Source organism: Bubalus bubalis, chromosome 4, assembly GCF_019923935.1.
Source record: "Bubalus bubalis isolate 160015118507 breed Murrah chromosome 4, NDDB_SH_1, whole genome shotgun sequence".
NCBI lineage: Eukaryota > Metazoa > Chordata > Mammalia > Artiodactyla > Bovidae > Bubalus > Bubalus bubalis.
Genome location: NC_059160.1, coordinates 144159597 through 144184463, shown reverse-complemented (window position 1 = coordinate 144184463; position 24867 = coordinate 144159597). Strand labels below are relative to the sequence as shown.

At 37.3% G+C, this 24867-nt stretch overlaps 1 protein-coding gene across 3 annotated transcripts in view; it reads right to left on the bottom strand.

The window, feature by feature from the left end:
• Positions 1–24867, bottom strand: part of TET1 (tet methylcytosine dioxygenase 1) — a 137911-nt gene that overhangs the window by 28328 nt on the left and 84716 nt on the right. For all 3 annotated transcript variants that reach the window (XM_025284630.3, XM_025284629.3, XM_006070285.4), the window contains exons 4-6: positions 21187–23503; positions 18145–18235; positions 17516–17609 (exon numbers count right to left, since the gene is read on the bottom strand). In XM_025284630.3, the coding sequence (XP_025140415.2) occupies positions 17516–17609; positions 18145–18235; positions 21187–23503 (2502 nt within the window). The remainder of the gene's footprint in view (positions 1–17515; positions 17610–18144; positions 18236–21186; positions 23504–24867) is intronic.

The window sequence follows — 24867 nt, the reverse complement described above, 5'->3', positions numbered from 1 at the left end:
AAAAACTCAAAAGCACTACATATGTGAATGGGGTTTTTAAATGGTTTAACTGCCAAGCAAAACAGTATGAAGTTCCTCAAAAAATTAAAAATAGAACCAGCAGTCATATGATCCAGCAATCCCACTTCTGAATATACACCAGAAAGAAAGGAAAATAAAGTCTGAAACAAATCTTTGCATTCCCATGTCCATTTCATCACTATTCACAAGAGCCCTGAGGTAAAAGTGACCCAAATGGTCATCAATAGATGAAAGGATAAACAAAATATTGTATATGCACACAAAGAATAGACACAAAAAGGAAGGAAATCCTGTCACACACTGCAAATGAATGAACCTTGAGGACATAATTCAAAATGAAATAAAACAGTCATGAAAAAGCAAACATTTTAGGAGTTATCTAAAGTAGTCAAATTCATAGAAACATAAACTAGAATGGTGTTAAGGGCAAGGGTGATAGACAAATAGAGAATTGTTTAATGGGGACAGAATTTCTTATTCGCAAGAAAATGTTTGGGAGATCTGTTTCAGAACAATGTGAATATATAGTACTACTAAACTGTACACTCAAAAATGGTTAAGATGGTAAATTTTTTATTATTGCTATTTTACCACAATTTTTTTTTTTAAAAAGGAAGGAAAGAAATGAAAAAGAAAATGTCATGTTGAGAAAGATATACATTATTGCAACTTGTACATTATTCATGAGAATGCAAAAACAGATAACCATTTTGGAAAACTGTATTGACCCAAGCTGCACATATGTAACCCCCCAACCCCACCATCTCCTAGCAATTCCACTTCTAGGTATAAAACAAACAGAAATATATTTTTGTATTTCCCAGAGACAGCACCACTATTCATGACTACCTCAAACTGATAACAACACAAACATTAATCACCAGAGAACAGCTCAATGAGATGAGAATTATCTAACAATGCTTAGTCTCACAATTATACTGCTATGAGATAGTCGATGTATGCAGAAGACCACATACTGCAAGACTGCATTTACATAAGGTTCAAATTAGACAGGATTAATCAATAACAGTAGGGGGCAGGAGAGTGATTCAGAGGGGCAAGTAATATTGACTGCTGGTTACACAAGTGTGTGCACTTTAGAAAACTTGTGATCGAAGAATTTCTGAAGTCTTCTGCATGTATGTTATATTAAAATAGTGTACTTTAATCTAAATTTAAAACAAAAACCCAAAACTTCTTGGTCACTTACTGGCTCAGGACACTGTAGCAAGTTTCGTAACTTTTTTATAGTAGCACAGACATAGGATCTAATAAATATTAGCCACTAAGTTTTTTTGCTTTTTTAATGCATACTTGGCTCCTGAGAACAGAACTCAGCTCATGGAAGACTATCATTAAATATTTGTTGAACGAATGGTTAAAAACCACAAAAACCCAATGTGGTTGGATTTTATAAAAATTTCAAAAACAAGTTATGCTATTAATAAGACAGAATCTCTCATTTCAGAAACAGTCCAACAAACAGTCCAAATTTTAAAACATTTGGCAAAAATCACATTTGTTGGTAACTGGAACAAAATATTAATTGGTGAGTGGTTGAAGCCAGGGTCTCACAACAGATTCACTTTACTTTTTGTTTATTTACCGTGGCCAAGCACCATGTGGGATCTTAGTTCTCTGTCTAGGGATGGAATCCTGTGCCACCTGCATTGGAAGCATGGAATCTTAATGACTGGACCTCCAAGGGAGTCCCCAGAATCACTTTAGATGGTAAATGATGTGTCCAAATCTGAGTAATGTAATGTTCATGACTACTGTCCTGTCATTTTTAACAATCTTATTTTATGACATGCAAGTGTTATATCTTATGAAACATCATACATTCTTTTAATACTTGTGCTAAAAATATACCCCATACTGAATACTGCCACTTCCGTTTCACTTTTCACTTTCATGCATTGGAGAAGGAAACGGCAACCCACTCCAGTGTTCTGGCCTGGAGAATCCCAGGGACGGGGGAGCCTGGTGGGCTGCCATCTACGGGGTCACACAGAGTCAGACACGACTGAAGTGACTTAGCAGCAGCACCAGCAGCAGCCATTTCCTACTGCAGGGGATCTTCCTGAGCCAGGGATTGAACCAGCGTCTCGAGTCTCCTGTATTGGCAGGCGGATTCTTTACCACTGTACCACCTGGAAAGCCCTCATGGATATTACCCTTCCTAAAAAACTGAAAAGATAGTTTGCCACCAGAAATAAGCTAGTATTGGATTGGCAAAAAAAAAAAAAAAACAAAAAACATTCAGGTTGATCTGTAAGATCACATGGAAAAACCTGAAAGAACTTTTTGGCCAAGCCAATACAATGGCAATTCTAAGATTTTTGGAAAACCAGTCTACAAAGTAAATGTGTTATTTAAGGAAGAATTCTGCCACTTGCAGTCATATCAAATGGACCCTGTGATTATAAACCTCCCTTCATTAAATTAATATACACAATTGGTTCAATTTCTGAGATAACTTCTTGCTCCGTTTTTAAGATGTAGCTCAAAGGTCAACAGCTCATTAAAGTCCTTCCTGTACCCACCAAAAGTTGCTCTCAGCTACCCCCCTCTCTGCTCCCTCTAAAAGCCATTCTCAAGCAGGCGAGTGATAGGGGACTAACTCGCACAAGTGTAGTCATGAACAAGATCACCTAAGAGGGTATATTACAGACAGCCTGACTTGAGCAGGTGAACAGTGATGGGGGAAACCTGTTTTTCCCCTAGAAACCAGGCCAAACTTCCCAGAAGAGGGAGTAGAACCAATAGTTTAAACTGCTTCAGAAAGATTTTGAGGATTTAGACTTTCTTTGGCAGATAAAGTATCAGTAGTAATCATTGGGATAGTACTGAATATCTCCAGAAGTGGCGATAAAAGATCAGTCTGATGATCATTAGGAAAAGATTTCCTAGCTCTTTCTATGATGGAGTCCCCTTATTCTGGATTATCAATTATTCTGCTTCAATAGCCTATCTATGTACAGCTCTGAAAAACAAAAACTGCTCTGAGAAACAGTTACTGTTGTAATTTATGAGGAAGCAGCTGTAGGTAACAATTTTTTTATATTCTTAAGACATAGAAGAAAACAAAAAATATGGAAAGAAAAATCTCAAAAGTGGAGGGCAGTTTCTACATAGCAGTCAAGCTTGACTTCTAGCCATAGTACATTTACATGGGTAATGGAATTACTTAAGTAGTTTTTTATTCCCCTGACTCCAAAATCCAGAGAATTATATACACACTCTTGCTTTGCACAAACAATAAAATAATAAGAATGCTGATGAATAGTATGCTTGCATTTAATTATCTTCCATTATAATCATTGGAGAAGGAAATGGCAACCCATTCCAGTGTTCTTGCCTGGAGAATCCCAGGGACGGGGGAGCCTGGTGGGCTGCCGTCTGTGGGGTCACACAGAGTCGGACACGACTGAAGTGACTTAGCAGCAGCAGCATAATCATTAATTTACTTTATAGTATAGACTAATAATTATGTAACTGTTCTTTTGGAAACACAGCATCGTGTTTGTTGGGTCAGAATTACAACATTTACTGGAACCTGCAGATATCTGAACAAAGGCTAATCAAACTATTGTTTCTGAAAACTAGAATTAAAGGTGATTTTTAAAACATACTTTAAAAACAAGTATTATTATATTGGGAGACAATTATTTTTTATACATTTGAGTCCTCCTAGGAAACTCAACAGAGGGCTTCCCTGTGGCTCAGACGGTAAAGGAAACTCCAGAGAAGCAAAACTTTACTGGATTTTTAAAGAGAATAACACAGGTGGCTACTTATAAATTTTGAAGACTCAAAGGTTTAATATATACCAGCAATAATCAAATAGAAATTTGGTTTACAGCTTCAATTAAACATTAAATTAAATATAGCTGTAAGGATTATCTTATGGGAAATGCATGTAAGTAAATCTTAATTAAGTTGTTCCTAGATGGAAGATCAGACATTAAAAGATTTTAGTCACCCATCTATTCCCCATTGTACATATACTTAGTTTCTGAAAGTTCATAGGAAAGAATAAATGAACATTAAGTCATGAAAAAGACTTTTTACATATGAAAGATAAATGTCCTTTTAAATTTAAAACTTTTCTGAAAAGCTGTAACAAAAAACAGTAGTACCAGCCTAGGAATGGTCTTCCCTAATGGGTCAATGACCAACAGCAGAAAACGGGGGCAAATTTCCTGGTGGTACAGTGGTTAGGACTCCAAGTTTCCACTGCAGAGGACACAAGATCAATCCCTGATCTGGGAAGTAAGAATCTGCATGCAGTGAGGTGCAACCAAATTTTAAAAAAAAAGTTTTTTTAACCAAATACTAAATCAATACATAAAATTATAAGAATACGGGAGACACTATTTTTATAGTATTAGGGTGGAAAAAGTTTTCACAGCAAGATGAAAAATCTTTAAGGCACGTATTAAGTGACGTAAGTTTGACCTGCTAAACATTTCAAGCTCCTATAAAATAGGTCTTCCCTGGTGGCTCAGACAGTAAAGAATCTGCCTGAAATGCAGGAGACTTGGGTTCGATCCCTGGGTTGAAAAGATTCCCCTGAAGAAGGGAATGGCTATACTCCAGCATTCTTGCCTGAGAACTCCATGGACAGAGTAGCCAGGAAGGCTACAGTCCAAAAGAATAGGACATAACCCAGCAGCTAACACTTTCACTTTCATACTAAGATAACTGTCAGATCACTAAAACTAAAAGAAAATCTAGTATGAGATAATGGCAAATATATGATAAAGTGTTATTTACAAAAATACAAAAAATAACATCAACAAAAAAGGCTATGAAGAGTGAATTCATAGAAGAAATAAAAATGGATAATAAATATATAAAGAAACCTAATTTTACTACTTAAAATGCAAATTTAATCAAGGTAGTTATTTTTAATTGCCAGTTAACAATGACAAAATAGATTTTTCACCAGTAGATTAATATATTTTTTCTATTTAAATGTTTCAACAATAAGAAAGATTTATTCTTTATCATGAATTAAGAATTTGGTGATGGTGAAAACCAAGACAACCTTGTATAACAATTATGCTCCAATTAAAATTTTTTTTTAAAAAACTGGGAAAAACTTATCCATTTCCAGCAATTTTTTTCTTAAACTAGTTCTTTGATGTCTTAAAAAAAATAACTTATAATAGTGAATTCAAACCACTCCTGAAGAATTGAGCTATATATTCAATTTCAGTATGCAGAGAAGCAAAATCTCATGAGTAGTTTCTGCTAAAAAAAAAAAAAAAAAACAAAACCTATGTTCACTTAATCAAACATTCTTGAAATTTAGGAAGTTGAACTATTAATATATTGACTTCACTTTTCTGCTTAACATACTTCAGCAGGTACCCAATTTTTAACATCCTAAGACTTCATTTGGGTATACTCAAAATTGATAAAAATAATTATCTCTAAAGGAGAAAACTAAGATGTGTTTTAAAATTCTAAATTGTTTTGAAATTTAATTTAATATGGAGTTTTAATTTTCTACATGGATACAAATTAACACTGAATTTAATTTTACTGTTATTTTATTGTTCTTTTTAAATTTTTAAAAAATTTTAATTGGAGGATAATTGCCTACAATATTGTGTTGGCTTCCAGCATACAACAATGTGAATCATTGATAAGAATACATATGTCCCCCTATTTTTATTTCACAATTTAAAGAAAGGAAATTAACAGTCCTTATAATATTAACCTTAGCAGTAAAGATGCGAAGGTAACTAGGTTCCTGCTTAAGCTCCAACAAAAATCCACGCTCCGCAGAAGAATAGACTATAGTTAAAGCTAGGAGCAACATTTATGTCAAGTGTGGCTTACATTAATTACCCAAGAGAGATCACTTTTTGAGTTTATCCATAACCATGAGAGAAAATTAGAGTTAAAATTTCAATACAAAATGACGGAGGTCATCCCTACCTCTCAAAACCCAAAATCATCCACTGATTAAGATCTTTAAATTTTTCTTCTCTTCCTTCCCTTCCCTGTTTACCTGAAACTACCACAGCATTGTAAACTGACTATGTGCTATGCTTAGTTGCTCAGTTGTGTTCTACTCTTTGTGATCCCATGGACTGCAGCCCACCAGGCTCCTCTGTCCATGGGATTCTCCAGACAAGAATACTGGAGTGGGTTGCCATTCCCTTCTCCCAGGGATCTTCCCGACCCAGGGATTGAAACCGGGTCTCTTGCATTGCAGGCAGATTCTTTAAAGTCTGAGCTACCAGGGAAGCCCCAGTAAAAAATAAGAAGTAAAAAAAAATAATAATTTAAATATGTCCTATATATTATAGCTAATGAACTTCAACCCCATTTTTGGAGGGGTGGTGGTGACTGTGTGCATGAGGGGTGTTCTCGAGTTGGTGTGATGATTTATTTCTTAACCTGGATGGTTTGATTTTGTAAAACTTCAGTGGCCTGAACACTTATGATTTATGTAGTTTTGTGTATTTTATAGTTCAATAAAAACTTTCCTTAAAAAACGAATTCTATAAGCAAGTCAATTAGTTCAATTCAGTCACTCAGTTGTGTCTCACTCTTTGTGACCCCATGGAGTGTAGCATGCCAGCCTTCCCTGTCCATCATCAATGCCCAGAGCTTGCTCAAATTCATGTCCATGGAGTTGGTCATGCCATCCAACCATCTCATCCTCTGTCGTCACCTTCTCTTCCCGCCTTTAATCTTTCCCAGCATCAGGGTCTTTTCAAATGAGTCAATTCTTCACATCAGGTGGCCAAAGTATTGGAGTTTCAGATTCACCATCAGTTCTCTCAATGAATATTCAGGACTGATTTCCTTTAGGATTGACTGGTTTGGTCTCGGAGTCCAAGAGACTCTCAAGAGTCTTCTCCAACACCACAGTTCAAAAGCATCAATTCTTCGGTGCTCAGCTTTCTTTACAGTCCAACTTTCACATCCATACATGACTACTGGAAAAACCATAGCTTTGACTAGATGGACTTTGTTGCCAAAGTAATGTCTCTGCTTTTTAATATACTGTCTAGGTTGGTCATAGCTTTTCTTCCAAGGAGCAACAATCTTTTAATTTCATGGCTGCAGTCACCATCTGCAGTAATTTTTGAGCCCCCAGAAACAAACTCAGTCACTGTTTCTATTGTTTCCCCATCTATTTTCCATGAAGTGACAGGACCAGATGACATGATCTTAGTTTTCTCAATGTTGAGTTTTAAGCCAACTTTTTCACTCTCCTCTTTCACTTTCATCAAGAGGCACTTTACTTCTTTGCTTTCTGCCATAAGGAAGGTGTCATCTGCATATCTGAGGTTATTGATATTTCTCTCTGCTTCATTCAGCCAGGCATTTCGAATGATGTACTAGCATATAAATTAAATAAGCAGGGTGACAATATACAGCCTTGACGTACTCCTTTACCGATTTTGAACCAGTCCGTTGTTTCAGGTCTGGTTCTAACTGTTGCTTCTTGACCTGCATACAGATTTCTCAGGAGGCAGGTCAGGTGGTCTGGTATTCCCATCTCTTTAAGAATTTCCCACAATATGTTCTGATCCACATAGTCAAAGGCTTTGGTGTAGTAAATTATGCAGAAGTAGATGTTTTTCTGGAACTCTCTTTCTTTTTCTTTGATCCAACAGACGTTGGCAATTTGATCTTACTATAAGCAAGTAAGCAAACATAAAAGTAATTCTAACATGTATACCTGTGGCGGATTCATTTTGATGTTTGGCAAAATTAATACAATTATGTAAAGTTTAAAAAAAAAAAAAAAGTAGTTCTAATGCTACATTGGTAAACAGTAGTGAAGAAAAATGTTTTATAACAAAAAAAGAAAGAACAGTGGAAAGGTAGGTCAGTACCAACCCCTGTGGTTTTTGCCCAATTTTAATCACTGAAGTATTAAATGGTTTTTTCACCTTAGCAAGATTTTGCAGATAAGTAGCCAGCCCATGACTGCCTGTTTATTATTCTGACATGGTAATACACATAGAGTGCCTGATCTGGGCACAGACATAAGCAGCACTGTGGTGCAGCTTGAAGACAATCAAGGCAGGTAAGAGTCAAAATCTTGGAAGGAATTCATAAAAAGAGAAGTCTTTGTAGATATGTGTATAAATCAAGGCAAGATGGTCTTAAAACCTTTAGATACATCAGCTTCATTTACAAAACACCCTAAAAACTCTGATCACTTCACACCCAAGTAGGCAATAAAACATTCAGTTGTACACATTGTCACACCTGCTCTACTGACTAAGAACAATCCTAGGTAGGGAAACCCATGAACTTGGGCCTGGTGCGAATTTCTCAGCATTTGAGTCATTTGTAGTAAAGGGCGTTAACAGAGCTTAGTATATTAAAGAAACTATATCGCCCTTTCCATCAAAATTTACTGAATAACAAGATATAACTACTTCCTGCCAAGACACAAAATGACAGAAGGAAGAGTTAGAAATGTCTGTCAAAAATTAACAATTATGGGAAAGTGTTAAAGACCACCTGGCAAAGAAGAAAGATTTTGAAGAAAAGATTAAAACTGTTTTTAAGAACAAATGCAAAATATAGTGAGATTGGCTTAGAAAGTTCCGCTCCCAGTTAGAATATGTTGTTAGGCTTCCTGTGTGTGACCTAACCCTAACAAGTCCCTTCAAGAAAAGAAGGCAAGTGCAGCATGATAAAAGTAGGGTAGAATTCAACCACTAGGGACTTCCCTGGTGGTTCAGTGGCTAAAACTCCATGCTGCTGCCAATGCAGGGGGCCTGGGTTGGATCCCTGGTTGGGGAACTAGATCCAACATGCTGCAACTGAGACCAGTGAAGCCAAATAAAAAATAAACAAATAAATATCTTAAAAACAATTCAACCACTATTACCACGCATAAGTCTGCACACACACGAGAAATCACAAAATGCTTGATTTAGGTTAATGTTTAATATCAAATATAGGACAAATGTAAAGTATGCAAGAAGAAAAGTAAGTTTAAAGCAGAACTCTCTCTCTATATATATATATAAATTCTGCAATGCAACCTAAAAATTCTATCAGTGGTGTTGGAGAAGACTCTTGAGAGTCCCTTGGACTGCAAGAAGAGCCAACCAGTCCATCCTAAAGGAGATCAGTCCTGGGTGTTCATTGGAAGGACTGATGTTGAAGCTGAAACTCCAATAATTTGGCCACCTGATGCGAAGAGCTGACTCATTTGAAAAGACCCTGATGCTGGGGAAGATTGAGGGCAGGAGGAGAAGGGGATGACAGAAGATAAGATGGTTGGATGGCATTACCAACTCAATGGACATGGGTATGGGTGGACTCCGGAAGTTGGTGATGGACAGGGAGGTCTGGCGTGCTGCAGTTCATGGGGTCGCAAAGAGTCAGACACAACTGAGTGACTGAACTGAACTGCATTACTGTTATTCTAGAGAAGGGATGAAAGAAAGGAAGAATCATCCAAAATCCTACCACTTAGCTCAGCCACCTTGCTCTTTTGGATCACTTAGTTAAGGGGAAGCCAGCTGCCATGAGTATACCTTCATGCCTTGCTGGTTTAGTTGCTATGTCTTGTCTGTCTCTTGAGATCCCATAGACTGTAGCCTCCCAGGTTCCTCTGTCCATGGGATTTCCCAGGCAAAAATACTGGAGTTGGAGTGGGTTGCCATTTCCTTCTCCTCATGCTTTGTTACTTAAAGGCAAGTAAGTAAAAAAATATCAAACAGATACAGATTAACAAACCTATGTAAATTATCAGTGTCAAATATTGGGAACGAATCCTTACTACTTATTTCTACAAATGTGCAAGGTACGATGTAGGGGCAAAACACAAAAGCACAGTAACCGTACCATAAGGAAATATAAAAGGTGGGGAGATGGTTCTTAGGGTCTCTGAGAACCTAGCAATGTTGTATTTTTCACCAGGTAGTAGCTTGTGTGCTCAGTTGCTCAGTTGCGTCTGACTCTTTGTGACCCTGTGAACTGTAGCCCACCAGGCTCCTCTGTCCATGGGATTTTTCAGACAAGAATACTGGAAAATGGGTTGGCATTTCCTTCTCCAGGTAGTAGCTTGATGCATATTCAATTTATAATTATAGGTAAACTCTAACTTTATTACCGTTTTCTTTGAAATATTCCATAATGAAGAATATTGATTTTAACAGCATTATTTTGTGACTTAAGATCTACAGATTAACCTTTTTTTTGCCTTTTAGAGAAGCTAGAGCTAAGGAAGATAGTTACATTTTATAATGTCAATGTAGTATCTTAAACATATTGATGTGGGTTTACCTGATAGCTCAGAAGCTAAACAATCTGCCTGCAATGAGGGAGACGGGTTCTATTCCTGGGTTGGGAAGATATCCGGGAGAAGAAAATGGTTACTCACTCCAGTATTCTTGCCTGGAGAATTCCATGAACAAAGGAGCCTGGCGGGCTGCAGTCCATGGGGTTGCAAAGAGTCAGACCCAAGTGAGTGACTGACACTTTCACTTAGCATATTGATATTTTTAGTGAAGAAGAGATACTGAATTTTATGAATAGCCTGTCTCCAAGATGCCCGCAATCATCACCACCACCTAATATTTTTGTCTCTGCATAGTCCTCTCCTACACTAAATAAGGGACAGCTATGTAGCAACTTCTGAGGTTAATGTCAGAAATGACATTGTGGCTTCCTTGTTATATTTTGAATGACTCACCCTGGGGAAAAATAAACTGCTATGACTGAAAAAGTTGGCTTAAAGCTCAACATTCAGAAAACGAAGATCATGGCATCCGGTCCCACCACTTCATGGGAAATACATGGGGAAACAGTGGAAACAGTGTCAGACTTTATTTTTCTGGGCTCCAAAATCACTGCAGATGGTGACTGCAGCCATGAAATTAAAAGACGCTTACTCCTTGGAAGGAAAGTTATAACTAACCTAGATAGCATATTCAAAAACAGAGACATGACTTTGCCAACAAAGGTTCGTCTAGTCAAGGCTATGGTTTTTCCTGTGGTCACGTATGGATGTGAGAGTTGGACTGTGAAGAAGGCTGAGCACTGAAGAATTGATGCTTTTGAACTGTGGTGTTGGAGAAGACTCTTGAGAGTCCCTTGGACTGCAAGGAGATCCAACCAGTCCGTTCTGAAGATCAGCCCTGGGATTTCTTTGGAAGGAATGATGCTAAAGCTGAAACTCCAATACTTTGGCCACCTCATGCGAAGAGTTGACTCATTGGAAAAGACTCTGATGCTGGGAGGGATTGGGGGCAGGAGGAGAAGGGGACGACAGAGGATGAGATGGCTGGATGGCATCACTGACTCGATGGACATGAGTCTCAGTGAACTCCGGGAGTTGGTGATGGACAGGGAGGCCTGGTGTGCTGCGATTCATGGGGTCACAAAGAGTTGGACACGAGTGAGCGACTGATCCGATCTGACGACTGAGAAAACACTTAAGAAGTCCTATGATAAGAAAGTGAGTCTTGGGACTTCCCTGGCAATCCAGTGGTTAAGAATCCTTCTAGCCACCTATTGCATGACACATGGAACTCTGCTCAAAGTCATGCACCAGCCTGGAGGGAGAGGGATTTGGGGGAGAATGAATACACATATCGGTATGGCTGAGTCCCTTTGCTATTCACCTGGAACTAGCACAACATTGTTAATCAGCTATATGCCAACACAAAATAAAAAGTTCAAAGTTTGGGGGGAAAAAAAAGAATCCGCCTTGCAGTACAGGAGACCTGGGTTCCATCAAAGGTCAGGGAACTAAGATCCCACATGCTATGGGACAACTAAGCCCTCGTACCACAACCAGAGAGTCCGAGCACTGCAATGAAATATTCCACATGAACGAGTATCCCAAGTGCCGCATCTAAGACCTGACATATCCAAATAAACAAAATAACTAAAGCCTCCTGCAAATGACATGGGAAGCAGACTCTAGCAACTTCCTCTCCAGTCAAGTTCTGAAATGATAACGACCTCTTCTGGAAGCACCCTCCTAAGTTACCCACAGACAGATTTCCGAGTCACAAAATTGATGAGATAATAAATGTTTGTTGCTCAAAGCTACTAAATCTGAGTAATCTGTAAAGCACCAACAATAGAGCTCATCAAGAATAATAATTAAATAAGCTTAAAAGTGAAAGTGAAATCGTGTCTGACTCTTTTCGACCTTGTGGACTGTAGCCTACCAGGCTCCTCTGTCCATGGATTCTCCAGGCAAGAATACTGGAGTGGGTTGCCATTTCCTTCTCCTCAGAATGCTCTTTATAAAACATAACCAGATAGATAACATGTGTGTGTGTGTGTGTGTGTGCGTGCGTGCATGCTCAGTCCATTAAGTTGTGTCCCACTCTTTGAGACCGCATGGACTGAAGCCCACCAGGCTCCTCTGGCCATGGGATTCTGAGGGCAAGAATACTGGAGTGGAGACTTCCCTGGTGGACCAGTGGCTAAGACTCCATGCTCCCAAATCAGGGGCCCGAGTTCAATATCCGGTTAGAGAACTAGATCCCAAATGCCCCAACTAAGATTTGGTACAGCCAAATAAATAAATAAACAATTAAAAAAAAAAGAATACTGGATTGGGTTGCCATGCTGTCCACCAGGCGATCTTCCCGACTCATGGATCAAACCTGGGTCTCTCCTGCAATTTCTGCATTGCAGGTAGATTCTTTACCACTGGAATATGAGGGAAGTCATAGGGATTTTAAGATATCCCAAGTTAAAATACTTCAAAGATTTCATATTCATGGAGTAAAACTCATGATGGCCTAATAAAACAACTTAGGCAATTGCTTCTGCCAACGTTTTTCATTCACTTGTTTCCATTCTCTACCTCCTTTACTTCACTGCTCTGTCGCACAGAGTCGTGACCAACTCTGTGTGACCCCATAGACGGAAGCCCACCAGGCTCCCCCGTCCCTGGGATTCTCCAGGCAAGAACACTGGAGTGGGTTGCCATTTCCTTCTCCAATGCATGAAAATGAAAAGTGAAAGGGAGGTCACTCAGTCGTGTCCGACTCTTAGCGACCCCATGGACTGCAGCCTACCAGGCTCCTCCATCCACGGGATTTTCCAGGCAAGAGTACTGGAGTGGGGTGCCACTGCCTTCTCCATTACTTCACTAGATTTCTGATTATTAAAGAATGTACTGTCTCCCTCGACCTTTGTACTTGCTTTTTTCTCTGCCTGGGAATGTTCTTCCTTGTGCTCTTAGGGGTATTCTTTGCACACAAGCCTCCTTCTTGTCACTCAGTTCTCAGTTTAAAAGTTCTCTCCCAAACAGGCCTTCCCTGATGACCCTTAAGGAGAAAACTCTGGAAGGTCTCTACTAAAGAGAGGAAAAAGATAAGTAGAACATGTTTAAAGAAATTTAAATTTGGAATTACTTTATTAGAATAAGCGTATTAAATGAAAAAAGAATTTACTAGTTTAAATTTTAAAGGGGAATATAAATTTGTCATTATATATTATATGATTGTACACCTGAGATACACAAGAGAAATAAATTGAAAAACAGGAAGCATGTAAACTATGGGGAAAAAAACACTACAGAAGGACAAAGAAAGACATCAACAAACAGAAAAGGATAGCATGTAGGGTAAGAAGACTAAACGTCAAAAATGTAAATTCTCCAAATTCTCTCGCCAATGATTTCAATCCAAATATCAAAAGAAATTTATTCTTATAAAGACACTGGTGATTATAAACTCATATGGAAAAATAAACAAGGCAAGAAGAGTCAGGAAATTGCTGAAGGATTAGCTCTATCAGATATGAAATACATTTTTAAACCCAAATAATCAGAATAAGTTGATTATGATGCAGGAGCAACATAACAATGTGGTAGAATACAAAATCTAAATATGAACAAATATAATCAATAGGAAGTAGATGAACAATTATTTAGGTAAGTAGTGTTGTTTAACTGGGTAGTCAGTTGAAAAAATATAAGTTGTGACTAACATTTTACATACAAGAGGAATAAAATAAGTAGATGTATGAAAATGAAATAAAAAAAGAAAAATGAAACCATTCAAAGATTATAAAAAGAAAAGGTGAAAAATATTTATAAGCTAGAGGTTGTAAAAATTTTTCTAATTAAGATACACTAAAGTCATAAGCAATGGCAACCCACTCCAGTACTCTTGTCTGGAGATGCATGGACGGAGGAGCCTGGTGGGCTGCAGTCCATGGGGTTGCAAAGAGTCGGACACGACTGAGCGACTTCACTTTCACTTTTCACTTTCATGCATTGGAGAAGGAAATGGCAACCCACTCCAGTGTTCTTGCCTGGAGAATCCCAGGGACGGGGAAGCCTGGTGAGCTGCCGTCTAAAGGGTCGCAGAGTCGGACACGACTGAAGCAACTTAGCAGCAGCAGCAGCAGCAGCAGAGCCATAAAAGCAAAGTTTTTCATTAAAAATTTAACTTAAATTTTCATCTCATTTAAAATTCAGAATGTTAAAAAAAATATGACAAAGAAGGACTTCTTTGGCTGTTCAGTGGTTAAGACTATGCTTCCATTGAAAGGGTTTTGAGTTTCATCACTTGTCAGGGAACTAAGATCCCCCAAATTTAAAAAAAAAACAAAAACAAAAACAAAAAAAGCAGACAGAAAACATATTTGCAACTTATCACAAATGGTTAATTTTCTAAAGAACCTTCTATAAAAATCAATAGAAGCCAAATAACCCAACAGAAAAAGATGGACAATGTGTATTATTTCTTACTTTAAAATGTTTTGAAACTACAACTTTTTCAAGAGTGAATAAAATATAAAAATCACTAAATCACCGACTCGATGGACGTGAGTTTGAGTGAACTCCGGGAGTTGGTGATGGACAGGGAGGTCTCGTGTGCTGTAATTCATGAGGTCACAAAGAGTTGGACACGACTGAGCGACTGAACTGAAGTGAAACAGTGTTTAGGTTCATCTTCATCAAAACTCTTACATGTGGTGATTGACCTGTTTGGATTTATGTTGTGGAAAACCATGTAACTTTCACAGCTGAGTTGACAGGAGTGTACACAGCAAGACAAGAAGCTGATCCTAGGGAAACAGGACTTCACAAGCACTGACACCACCCCGCTCCAAGTCACCTCAAACACTAACATGAAGGAGGCTTCAGGGAAAATTCTACACTTCTAGGGAGCATTTCCGAAAATTTTAGTTCTTGAGAAGCAAGATGACTCCAGGAAACATTCGTGTTACTACAGAGTAAGCGAACTTTAGTCCAAAATGTGTTTATGATAGCTGATATGACTCAGAGCCAGTTTCTTCTCATCTACACAATGAAATGACTGATAAACTTTAATTCACACTTGTATCCCCAATATCTAGCCTGGAGCCTGCCAATGAAAAGTTCTCAATAAATACAAGTTCCTTCACTTACCTTTCTCATCCTAAAATTCTATTTATCTTCCAAATTCACCCACACTGAACAAATTAAAGGCAGGTATCTTATTTGGGACTCGATTCTATTGCACAAAACAGAAAACTTCCTAATAGGTTTTAAAGAAGTGAAAACCAAAAAATTCTGTTATGTTAGAGAAATCCAGGTTTAAGAAGCCTGAGGATGGGACTTCCCTGGGGGCCCAGAGGTTGATTCCGAGCTCCCAAAACAGGGGGCCCAGGTTCAATCCCTGATCAGGAAACTAGATCATACAGCAGTTCTACTGGTATCAGAGATGCAGGCTCCTGTCGTCTCCCAATCCTAAAATATATCTTCTATTATCAAGTCAATTCGTAGTATCACATGATTTCTGTATCTCCATCTACTGAACCCATGTTCTATAGATGATGAGGGAAAGGAGACAGATAGAAAAGAGTACATTCTGTATGGTTCTAATTCTATAGAAACTATCTAAAAGATCTTTATAGACATGGAGGTTAAAATAGTGGTTATTATACATGGAGTTACCAATGGGGAGCAGGTAAAGGGAGCCTTCAGGGGTGCTACAAAGATTTACATCACTGTCTGGGATAGTGTTATATGTGTGGAAAATCACTTGATATTTTGACAAGACTATGCACTCCAAATAGACTGAGGAAACTGAAAGTATTCTAACACACTTAGTGTCCACGCCCAGCTCTTGTGCTCATCACTGCTGTCACTTTCCAGAGGTTGGTTGAAAAATAACCAAGATAGGGATTTCCTTGGCAGTGCAGTGGTTAGGATTCTCTGTGCTCCCACTGTAGGGAGCATAGGTTTGATCCTTGGTCAGGGAACTAAGATCCCACATGCCAGATCAAAAGCAAAAAACAAACAAAGACATACAGTTTTCTAGAAGAGATGCAGGTGCACCAATCGTCTTGCTTCAGGAATAGCCAGGTCCAAACCCTCTTTTTTTTTTTTTTTTTTTTAAATGTTTTTTTGTTCTTCTGAAATGGGCATAAAAATAATGACTTTTATTTTTCCAAAATCTTAAGAGTCCCTCTGTGGGGATTAATGAGGCAATGTATGTCAAGTACTTAACATGGTGCCTGATATTTAATGAAAGGTAGTGGTTACTGTTATTATTTATTATCATCATGATAGTCGTCATTACAAACAAATGATAGGACAGGATCTCAAATGATCCTTTAGTGCAAATTTCCAAAGAAACTGGTCAACGTACTTGTGAATGTGAATATCCTCCTGAAAATATACATTTGGCTAGGCAGGTAATGACATTGTTTCTCTGTTGAGAACTTTCAAAAGAAGCTAAATCCAGTTCTTACCTCTGATAGCACCACAGTTTTAGAAAACTCAAAGTAGTTATAGAAATAATTTTGGAAACATATTGTAAAATTTTTGATTTTGCCTTCAATATTGCATGACCTTCATTAAGGTGGCCCCATGAAACAAATGGGCTTTCCTGGTAGCTCAGCTGGTAAAGAATCCGGCTGCAATGCAGGAGACCCTGGTTCGATTCCTGGGTTGGGAAGATCCCCTGGAGAAGGGATAGGCTACCCACTCCAGTGTTCTTGGGCTCCCCTGGTGGCTCAGATAGTAAAGAATCCACCTGCAATGCAGGAGACCTGGGTTCAGTCCCTGGTTTGGGAAGATCCCCTGGAAAAGGGAATGGCAAGCCATTCCAGAATTCTTGTCTGGAGATTTCCATGGACAGAGAAGCCTGGCAGGCTATAGTCCATGGGGTTGCAATGAGTCAGACATGACTGAGCAAGTAAAACACATACATATATATTTACTTACTATTTATTTATGCTGTCTAATTATAAGCGCACTCTACACTCTCTAAAAAGTAACAACAATAACAAACAAACAAAAAAAACCTGGTAAGAATGATGACTCTAGATCACTACATACAGATTAGGAATGCCATACCCTTTTGTTCATTAATATAAAAAGCCCAGGCTAAGACAGATAGCTTCCTTATTTCCTTGGGAATAAGGGAAGTGGGTATTTTCCTAGTCCATGTTTTCACGGAAAAAATTAACTGACTTAGTTTTTATGTAGAGTAAATCCATTTTGGAAAATGTATAAGTACAAAATACTTACCCACTTAGCAACTGGACACCCATTAGAGCTTTTTCCTTCTTTCCCCGTGTACACTACTATTTCTATCCTTATTGCATTTCCTTTTTGACCATACCTAAGTATGAAACACAGTGAAGGGAAAATCATTGAAATAAACTTTTAACATCTTTATGGGCATAAGATTTACAGAAGCACAAAAATCAAACACTCCTCATAATAATAACTTTGTTAAAAATGTACTTGTGTGTGGCAGTTATTTTTGTTGTCCAGTTCTATTTACTTGTCCTTAAGGATCACTCTTTTTAAAAAAATGGCCTGGCTCCAAGACAAGCAAAACCAATTTGAATGTAGTGTTGACAAAGGTAATTTTAACTATTTCTATGATTATACAGTAACAGAAAAATAAATATGTCTGCATTTAACAAAGACAGCCTTGCTTCATGAGGGTCTTTATTGAGTTCCCAATGGCTCATGTGAATGACTTGGCACGAACACCAGGACACTGGGCTTTTCCTGGGTCCTAAGAAACATCCAACTCATATTCCTGAAGGTTTTCCATTCACCTCCTGTTTGTTCCCAGAGATCATATCTCTGCATTGAGTTAGGTCCCCAATAATCAATGATTTTAACAGGGAAGCATATTTCCTCACCTATTCTCCATGATTTCCCTGACAGCAGCAACACTTGGTCCTGCCCCAAGGTGTGTATAATATGGGCCTTTGTCTTTTTGTATAACTCGATCTGTGGAAGGAACAAGATTATTAGACCCAAAGCTTTACAGAATTGCATAGGGGCGCGGAAGAGCTAGTTTTACTTTTTTTTTTTTTTTAATTCAGAACAATGAATGTTGATAAGATTTTGGTAAGCTTTAGTAATTAAAAACTGGGACAATAGGCCCTGGAGTGTAACTTATCCCTTTTTTCTGCTCCTAATTAATCCATTCTTTCTCTGAGAATCAGAGGAGGAAAAACATATTTTAAGTTGTGGTTAACATTTATTCTCAGATCTTCTGCTTTTAAAAAGATCTATAAAAATTGAGGTATGAAATTAAGTTATCCTAGAGCAATACATCTTAAAAGCTTAGCCTCAGAATCCTATTAAAATTGAGCCCCCCCCCCCAAAATTGAGCCCAACAATTGCACTCCTAGTTTATTTTACTACACACATCCATAATTATTTATAATGCACGTGTACACAAGAATCTTCATTGTTACAATAATATGTAATATCAAAAGAGAGAAAAATGGAATCTTTCAATTAAGTAATAGTTAAAATTTGGGGTTATTTATACAGTGGAATATGATATAGCTATTAAAACAATAGCATTTACAGACATTGAAAAATCCAAGTTAAAAAGCAAGCTGTAAAAGTAGTATGTTTTAAAAGCCTTAAATTTTGTAAAACTTATAAAAATTAAAATCACTAACAATATTATTTCAATAGAAAAACTGTAACATCTAGTTTCCTCTAAAAAAAGATATTTGCACCACATTTCTGTACCATTTGAGTTTTTGTGAGTATGAATTAAGTACTTCTTAGAAAATGTCATTTTTAATTTGGCCTCTGAGAATCATGTCTAACTAGAATCATTGGGGAATGCATGTCTGCCTACATCAGAAGGCTATTACTTACCATTTTAATTGGATATCCAATAAAACATAGGATTATTTTTGTGGCTACTTAAGGAAGATAGCAGTGAATAATTTTTAATTTATTGGTGATCTAGGGCAGGACTTCCCAGGTGTCTCAGCAATAAAGAATCTGCCTGCCAATACGGGAGACATGGATTCGATGCCTAGGTCGGGAAGATCCCCTGGATAAGGAAGCAGCAACCCACTCCAGGATTCTTTCCTGGGAAATCCCATGGACAGAGGAGCCTTACAGGCTACAGTCCATGGGGTTGCAAAAGAGTTGGACATGACTTAGTGACTAAACAATACAACAATCTAAGGCAATGGTTCTTAATCATGAATGGTTTTGCCAAAGGGGATATTTAGCAATATTTTGAGCTGTGACAACGGTATGCATGTATGTGTGTGTGTTTGCTAGCTAGTGAGAAGAGGCCAGGGAGGTCACTAAACAGCCTACAACAGATAAAGCAACAGATAACAAATACACAGATAGCAAAGAATTACCCCACCTAAAATGCCAGTAAATTTGAGGAACACTAACTACTCTAATTTTGCTAGGACATAACACTTTCTTAGAAATCTTTTACCCTTGGATATGATTGGGATACGTTACCCTCACTTTGGATGATTTCTGAGTCTGCTCTTTTGTTTTTCTTTTTAAATTCCCATCTCTACACAATGAACACAATAATCTCAAATGAAACACTTATAGGAAAACATGTAACTGACAGTGTATTATTACATAGTTCCAGGTCCACTGCAGATACTGAATCAACTTTGAAAGCCTGGCTGTCTCAATTCCTACAATGTTACAAGATAGTATGTATAAGGAAAGGGTTTTCAAACTAGCTAATAATCTTATCGAAACTATGTATAGGGTTAAATTAGACTAGCTCAGGTCTATACATATTTATGGCATTTTAAAGACTTCTTTTCCATGTTTAATGACTTATTAAAAAAAAAAAAAAATGGTCTCTTTTTCAGATTTTTGATGCAACAGAGGATGGAAGTTACAAATACAGCCTCTGGAGTTGGGACTGCCTGTCTTTGAATTCTGGTTTAATCATCTACTAGCTATGAACTTCTCTGATTCAATCTCTTCACTTGTAAAATGGGCATAATGAGCCTTCCCTTTGGTGGGTTTTTGTTAATATAACAAGTCAAGGACGTAGCATTTATAAGACTTGCAGGAAAAGATCTGGAATCAGAGCCATTATTATTACTACACTCTTGGTCTGAGAATCTCTCTTTCACAATTCAACCCCACTCAGACAGCGAGGTCACCCCTCCAGACTGCCCGACCCTTCTAAAAGGCTCTTCATTCTGAGAGGAGCCTATCTGTGGTGCCTGGCATGAGGTAGGCTGTCAAACTGTGCTGAATGATGGGCAGAAAAATGGAAGGATTCATTTCAGAATATTAAATGCACTTTGAATAATCAAGAACTGAAAGTAATTGTTATACTTCACTATTTTTTCTATTGTGGTAAAAAAAAGTATATCAGAATTATATACTTAACTCCATCTTTCCAATCAGTCCTTTAACTACCCATTCTTGAATCTACCAATGAATCATTTTCTTCTTGATTGGGTTAGCAATTACACAGATACTTTTCTTATGGTTATTTAAGTTATACATATATTTTATGTTCTCTGCATAAATGTTTAAAATGTACAACTTAAAAATACTTGATTTTAAACAAAAGGCCTAAGGGTTGAAATTTTTCTGAATATAGGAAGAATAAACTGTGATAAAGTATTAAGGGATTCATTCTTACGATGTGCACAATAAACAACTTGAGAGACATCTAGCTTGAGCGAACTCCAATTTTCCACTTCAGAAAGTTTCTGAATTACCAGTTACATTTCCCATTTATCTGAGCTGCATCAAAAAAAAAGGTCCCACAAAAAAATGGGTATAGAATTATTTAGTCCATCCTAGCTAGAATATGAATGGGGCCAAAATGTCACATATAAAAACACAAATCAAACTTTATTTGATAAGGACTTGAGGCAATTAAGGCAAAAAAAAAAAAAAAATGAAACACACATGCATACACTTACCAAGACAGTTGCAAGTAGGCAATTCAGAATCTTTCGTTGTGGACACAAGGGTTTTTGTAGGATTGGTAAAGAAGTTCATCGCATAATCATTAAAACTTTTCTGTGCACTGTTTATTGGGGAAAATTCTGATGTTCCAACACTAGATGAACAGACGTCCTCTTCATTTTTGGTAGAAACCACTGTAATTCCACCTGAACATACTACATTTAGGTTCCTGAGAATTTGTGCTGGGTCTGGTAAAGGGGTCTCATGAGAGATACCAGGAAATGTTGGCAGTCTCTGATGCATGAGTTGGTCTTTAACATCCTCTTGGAACTGTCTTTGGTCACTGCCGTCCAGGACATTAGCACACTGGTTGGTTGGAGAGGCTGGCTGGAGTAAAGGATGAGCTTTCTGATTGACATTCACTGTTGGCTGTACCTGAGTATATGCATTTTCTGAAAATGCCTGCCCAGTGGATTCTGTTTTTAATGGGATTATGGGGATAGAATCCAAGGGTTCAACCTTCATCTTTTCCTGTGCTAATTCAGGATAATATCTCTCAAATTTTATCTGAGCGAGTGGAGGAAATAATTTTTTGTGCTCTAATGCTGAACTTGTTTGCGTCAGTGGTTTCCAAACTTTAGTTAGGGGAGGAATTTTTCCCAACAGAATGGGAAAATCATGTGGACCAAATTGACCAAATCTTTGAAATTTAGATGCTATCCAAATGTCATGTAATTTACTATACTCATATGACAACTGTTCCTGCTTTTTCTGGTCATTTTCTTGACAATTTATGACCATGTGCTTTTTTTTCCGTCTATCTCTTGATGGAGTAGATTTTGTCTTTTTCTGGATTGTGTTCTTTTGCTTTATTACTGATGAGCCTTGATTATTTTGAACACTGGAAGGTGGTTTCTGTGGTGGTGTGCCCATCTCCTGGTTACACTTTTGCTGTACATTATATGCAACAAGGCTTGTTGGTGTACTTTCAATTTTTTTGTCCTCTGGTTTCACATAATTGAATTTAATCATTGATGCAAGTTGTGTTAACTGTGCGGCAACATCTTCTTCTATTTTACTGTGAACTGAATCTTGACATGATGAATCATCCTTTGAATCCAACTTGATGCTGTTGTCCAGTGACTGGTTACAATACTCTGATTTGCTAGTTATTGTGGTCAACTGCTGCAAATTCCTAGAACTGTCAAGAGTAATCCTACCTTGCGCAATATTTTTATTGGTATCAGTTTTAGATGAATTTGAATTTGGTATAAAAAGTGAATTTGTGATGGTTGAATTTTCCTGTGCCTTTGTGGATGCTTGGTCACCAGGTGAGCTGTTGTGTGACTTAGAAATGATATTTTGGCCATTGAACACTACAGCGTTGCACGAGCTTTGCTTTTCCAAAGATGGACAGTGATGAAGGCTCTGTGGCTCCCCTTTTAAGTTTGGGTCTTGGAAGTCTTTTCTCACAGAATACAGAATAGCTTTACAGCTGTTAAGCAAACTAGCTGTTCTCTGTTCTGTTTCTTCATCCTTCTCTGACTTTGATGGAGAGGAATTTTCTGATGGGGCTTCTGAAAGTTGGGTGAGAGCTTCTATGGCCACTACTTGTTCTAGTGTTAATCTCCTATCTTTCATTAGGGATAGGAGACTTGGTTGAAGTGTTGATCCTTCTTTTAGTTCTCTATTTGCTATAATTTCTAGGGATTTTGGTTGATCACTTTCATTGTGTATAGTAGTATGACTATTTGAGTTGCAGTTCACAGGATCTGGGAAAGACTTACAATTAAAGCCAGGCTTCTGAATAACCAAAACATTGCTCTTTCCCTTGAGATGATCGCAGCTCACACTAGTAGCAACAGTGCTCATGACATTGTTATGGTTTGCGGTGTCTTTCAGGAATTTATAAGGATTGTTTTCAAATGCCTTGCCAAGTTCTTCAATGTTGATTTTTTTAAAAGATAAATTTGTTTCAGTTGGTAAATAGTGTACATTTTTAATGCCATTTCTTACAGTTTGTGCAAACAATTTTTGAGGTTCAAGGAGGTCAGTAAGTAGAATTTTTTTCCTGTCATCTTCAGAGTTTTTCAGATTTTCAACTTCTGTTTTAATTGTATTAAATTCTCCTTTGACATGATCAGTTAAGTGTGATTTCTTGTTTTGTGTCCAATTCTCCACTTCAATACCTGTCATCCTTTCTTCATTTTTAGTTACATTTTCTAAGGGACATGAATTCAATTCCAATCTCTGTTCTTCCTCATGAGCACAACTACTGTATTCCATGGATTCTGACTTGGGGCCATTTACCAGTTTGTTGTCAAAATCTGCCTATAAAATAAACACAGAAATTACTCATATAATCTACTCCAATGTCTGAGGAAGAGTCAAAAGAACTTTACAATTTAAAAGCAACTAAATGTGAAGTCCCTGAAAACATTTTCACTTTTTATATTTTCTAATAAGTTATAAAAAATCAATAAGGGGAAAAGAAAAAAGAGAGGTAGAAACCATTATAATCCCATGCCTATTAATGTTTTGGTATACTCATTTTTTCAAAAATAAAATTTTTTTTACAATTAAAAAAAAAAATTGTAAAATATTTTCACAATTGGTGTCATGGCAACCCACTCCAGTGTTCTTGCCTGGAGAATCCCAGGGACCGGGGAGCCTGGTGGGCTGCCGTCTCTGGGGTCGCACGACTGAAGCGACTTAGCAGCAGCAGCAGCAATGAGCAATACCTACTATTTCAATGCAAACTGTAATGAGACACACACATACAAAAAAATCATACATCATCATAGGTAAATCTATGGCTGGTTCATGTTGATGTAAAGCAATTATCCCTCAATTAAAATAAATATATTAAAAATATATAAATCATAAATACTTACATAGCTTGCTGAGTTTTCACAAAACTGCTATGTACCCAAATCCCACCAAGAAATTTACATCTAATAAACAAGGTCCTACATTATCGCACATAGTATATTTAATATCTTATGATAAACCATAATGGAAAAGAATATAAAAAAGAATTTATATACATATAACAAATACTTTGCTGTACAGCAGTTACACTGCAAATCAACTATATTTTGACAAAAAATTGTTTTAATTAATTTTAAAAAACTTATCATCATCACTCCAAAACCAAAGCGTAACCACTGATTTGGCATCTTTGATTTCTTTTGCTTATTTCCATACTTTATACAACTGACTTTCTTTTACTCAAAATTTTGTTTGTGGTAGTCTTCCATGTTGTAAAGTATAATTGTAATCCATTGATTCCTCCTGCTATACAGTAATTCATTGATTGAATATACAATGTATTTTTCTGTTCTACTGTAGATGGACATTCATTTTTAGTTTTTGGCTACAACAAAGTACACTATAACATATTACTGTTATCTTTTGGTGAACTTATATATACATGGGGTGGAGGGAAGTGCTGGATCATTCAGGGCGTGTATTAATTAATATATGTGCGTGCACCTTCAGCTTTAGGAGACAGGCCAAATAATTTTCTACAGTGGCTATTGATATATACTCCCACAAGAATTATTAATATGTTTCCATTTTTATTAACAATTAGTTCACATTCTTATCAAAACTTAGCATTTTCTGTCTTAACATATTAACCATTCTGGTGAGTGGGTAGTGACATCCCTTTTAAAAATTTTTTTGAGATGAAC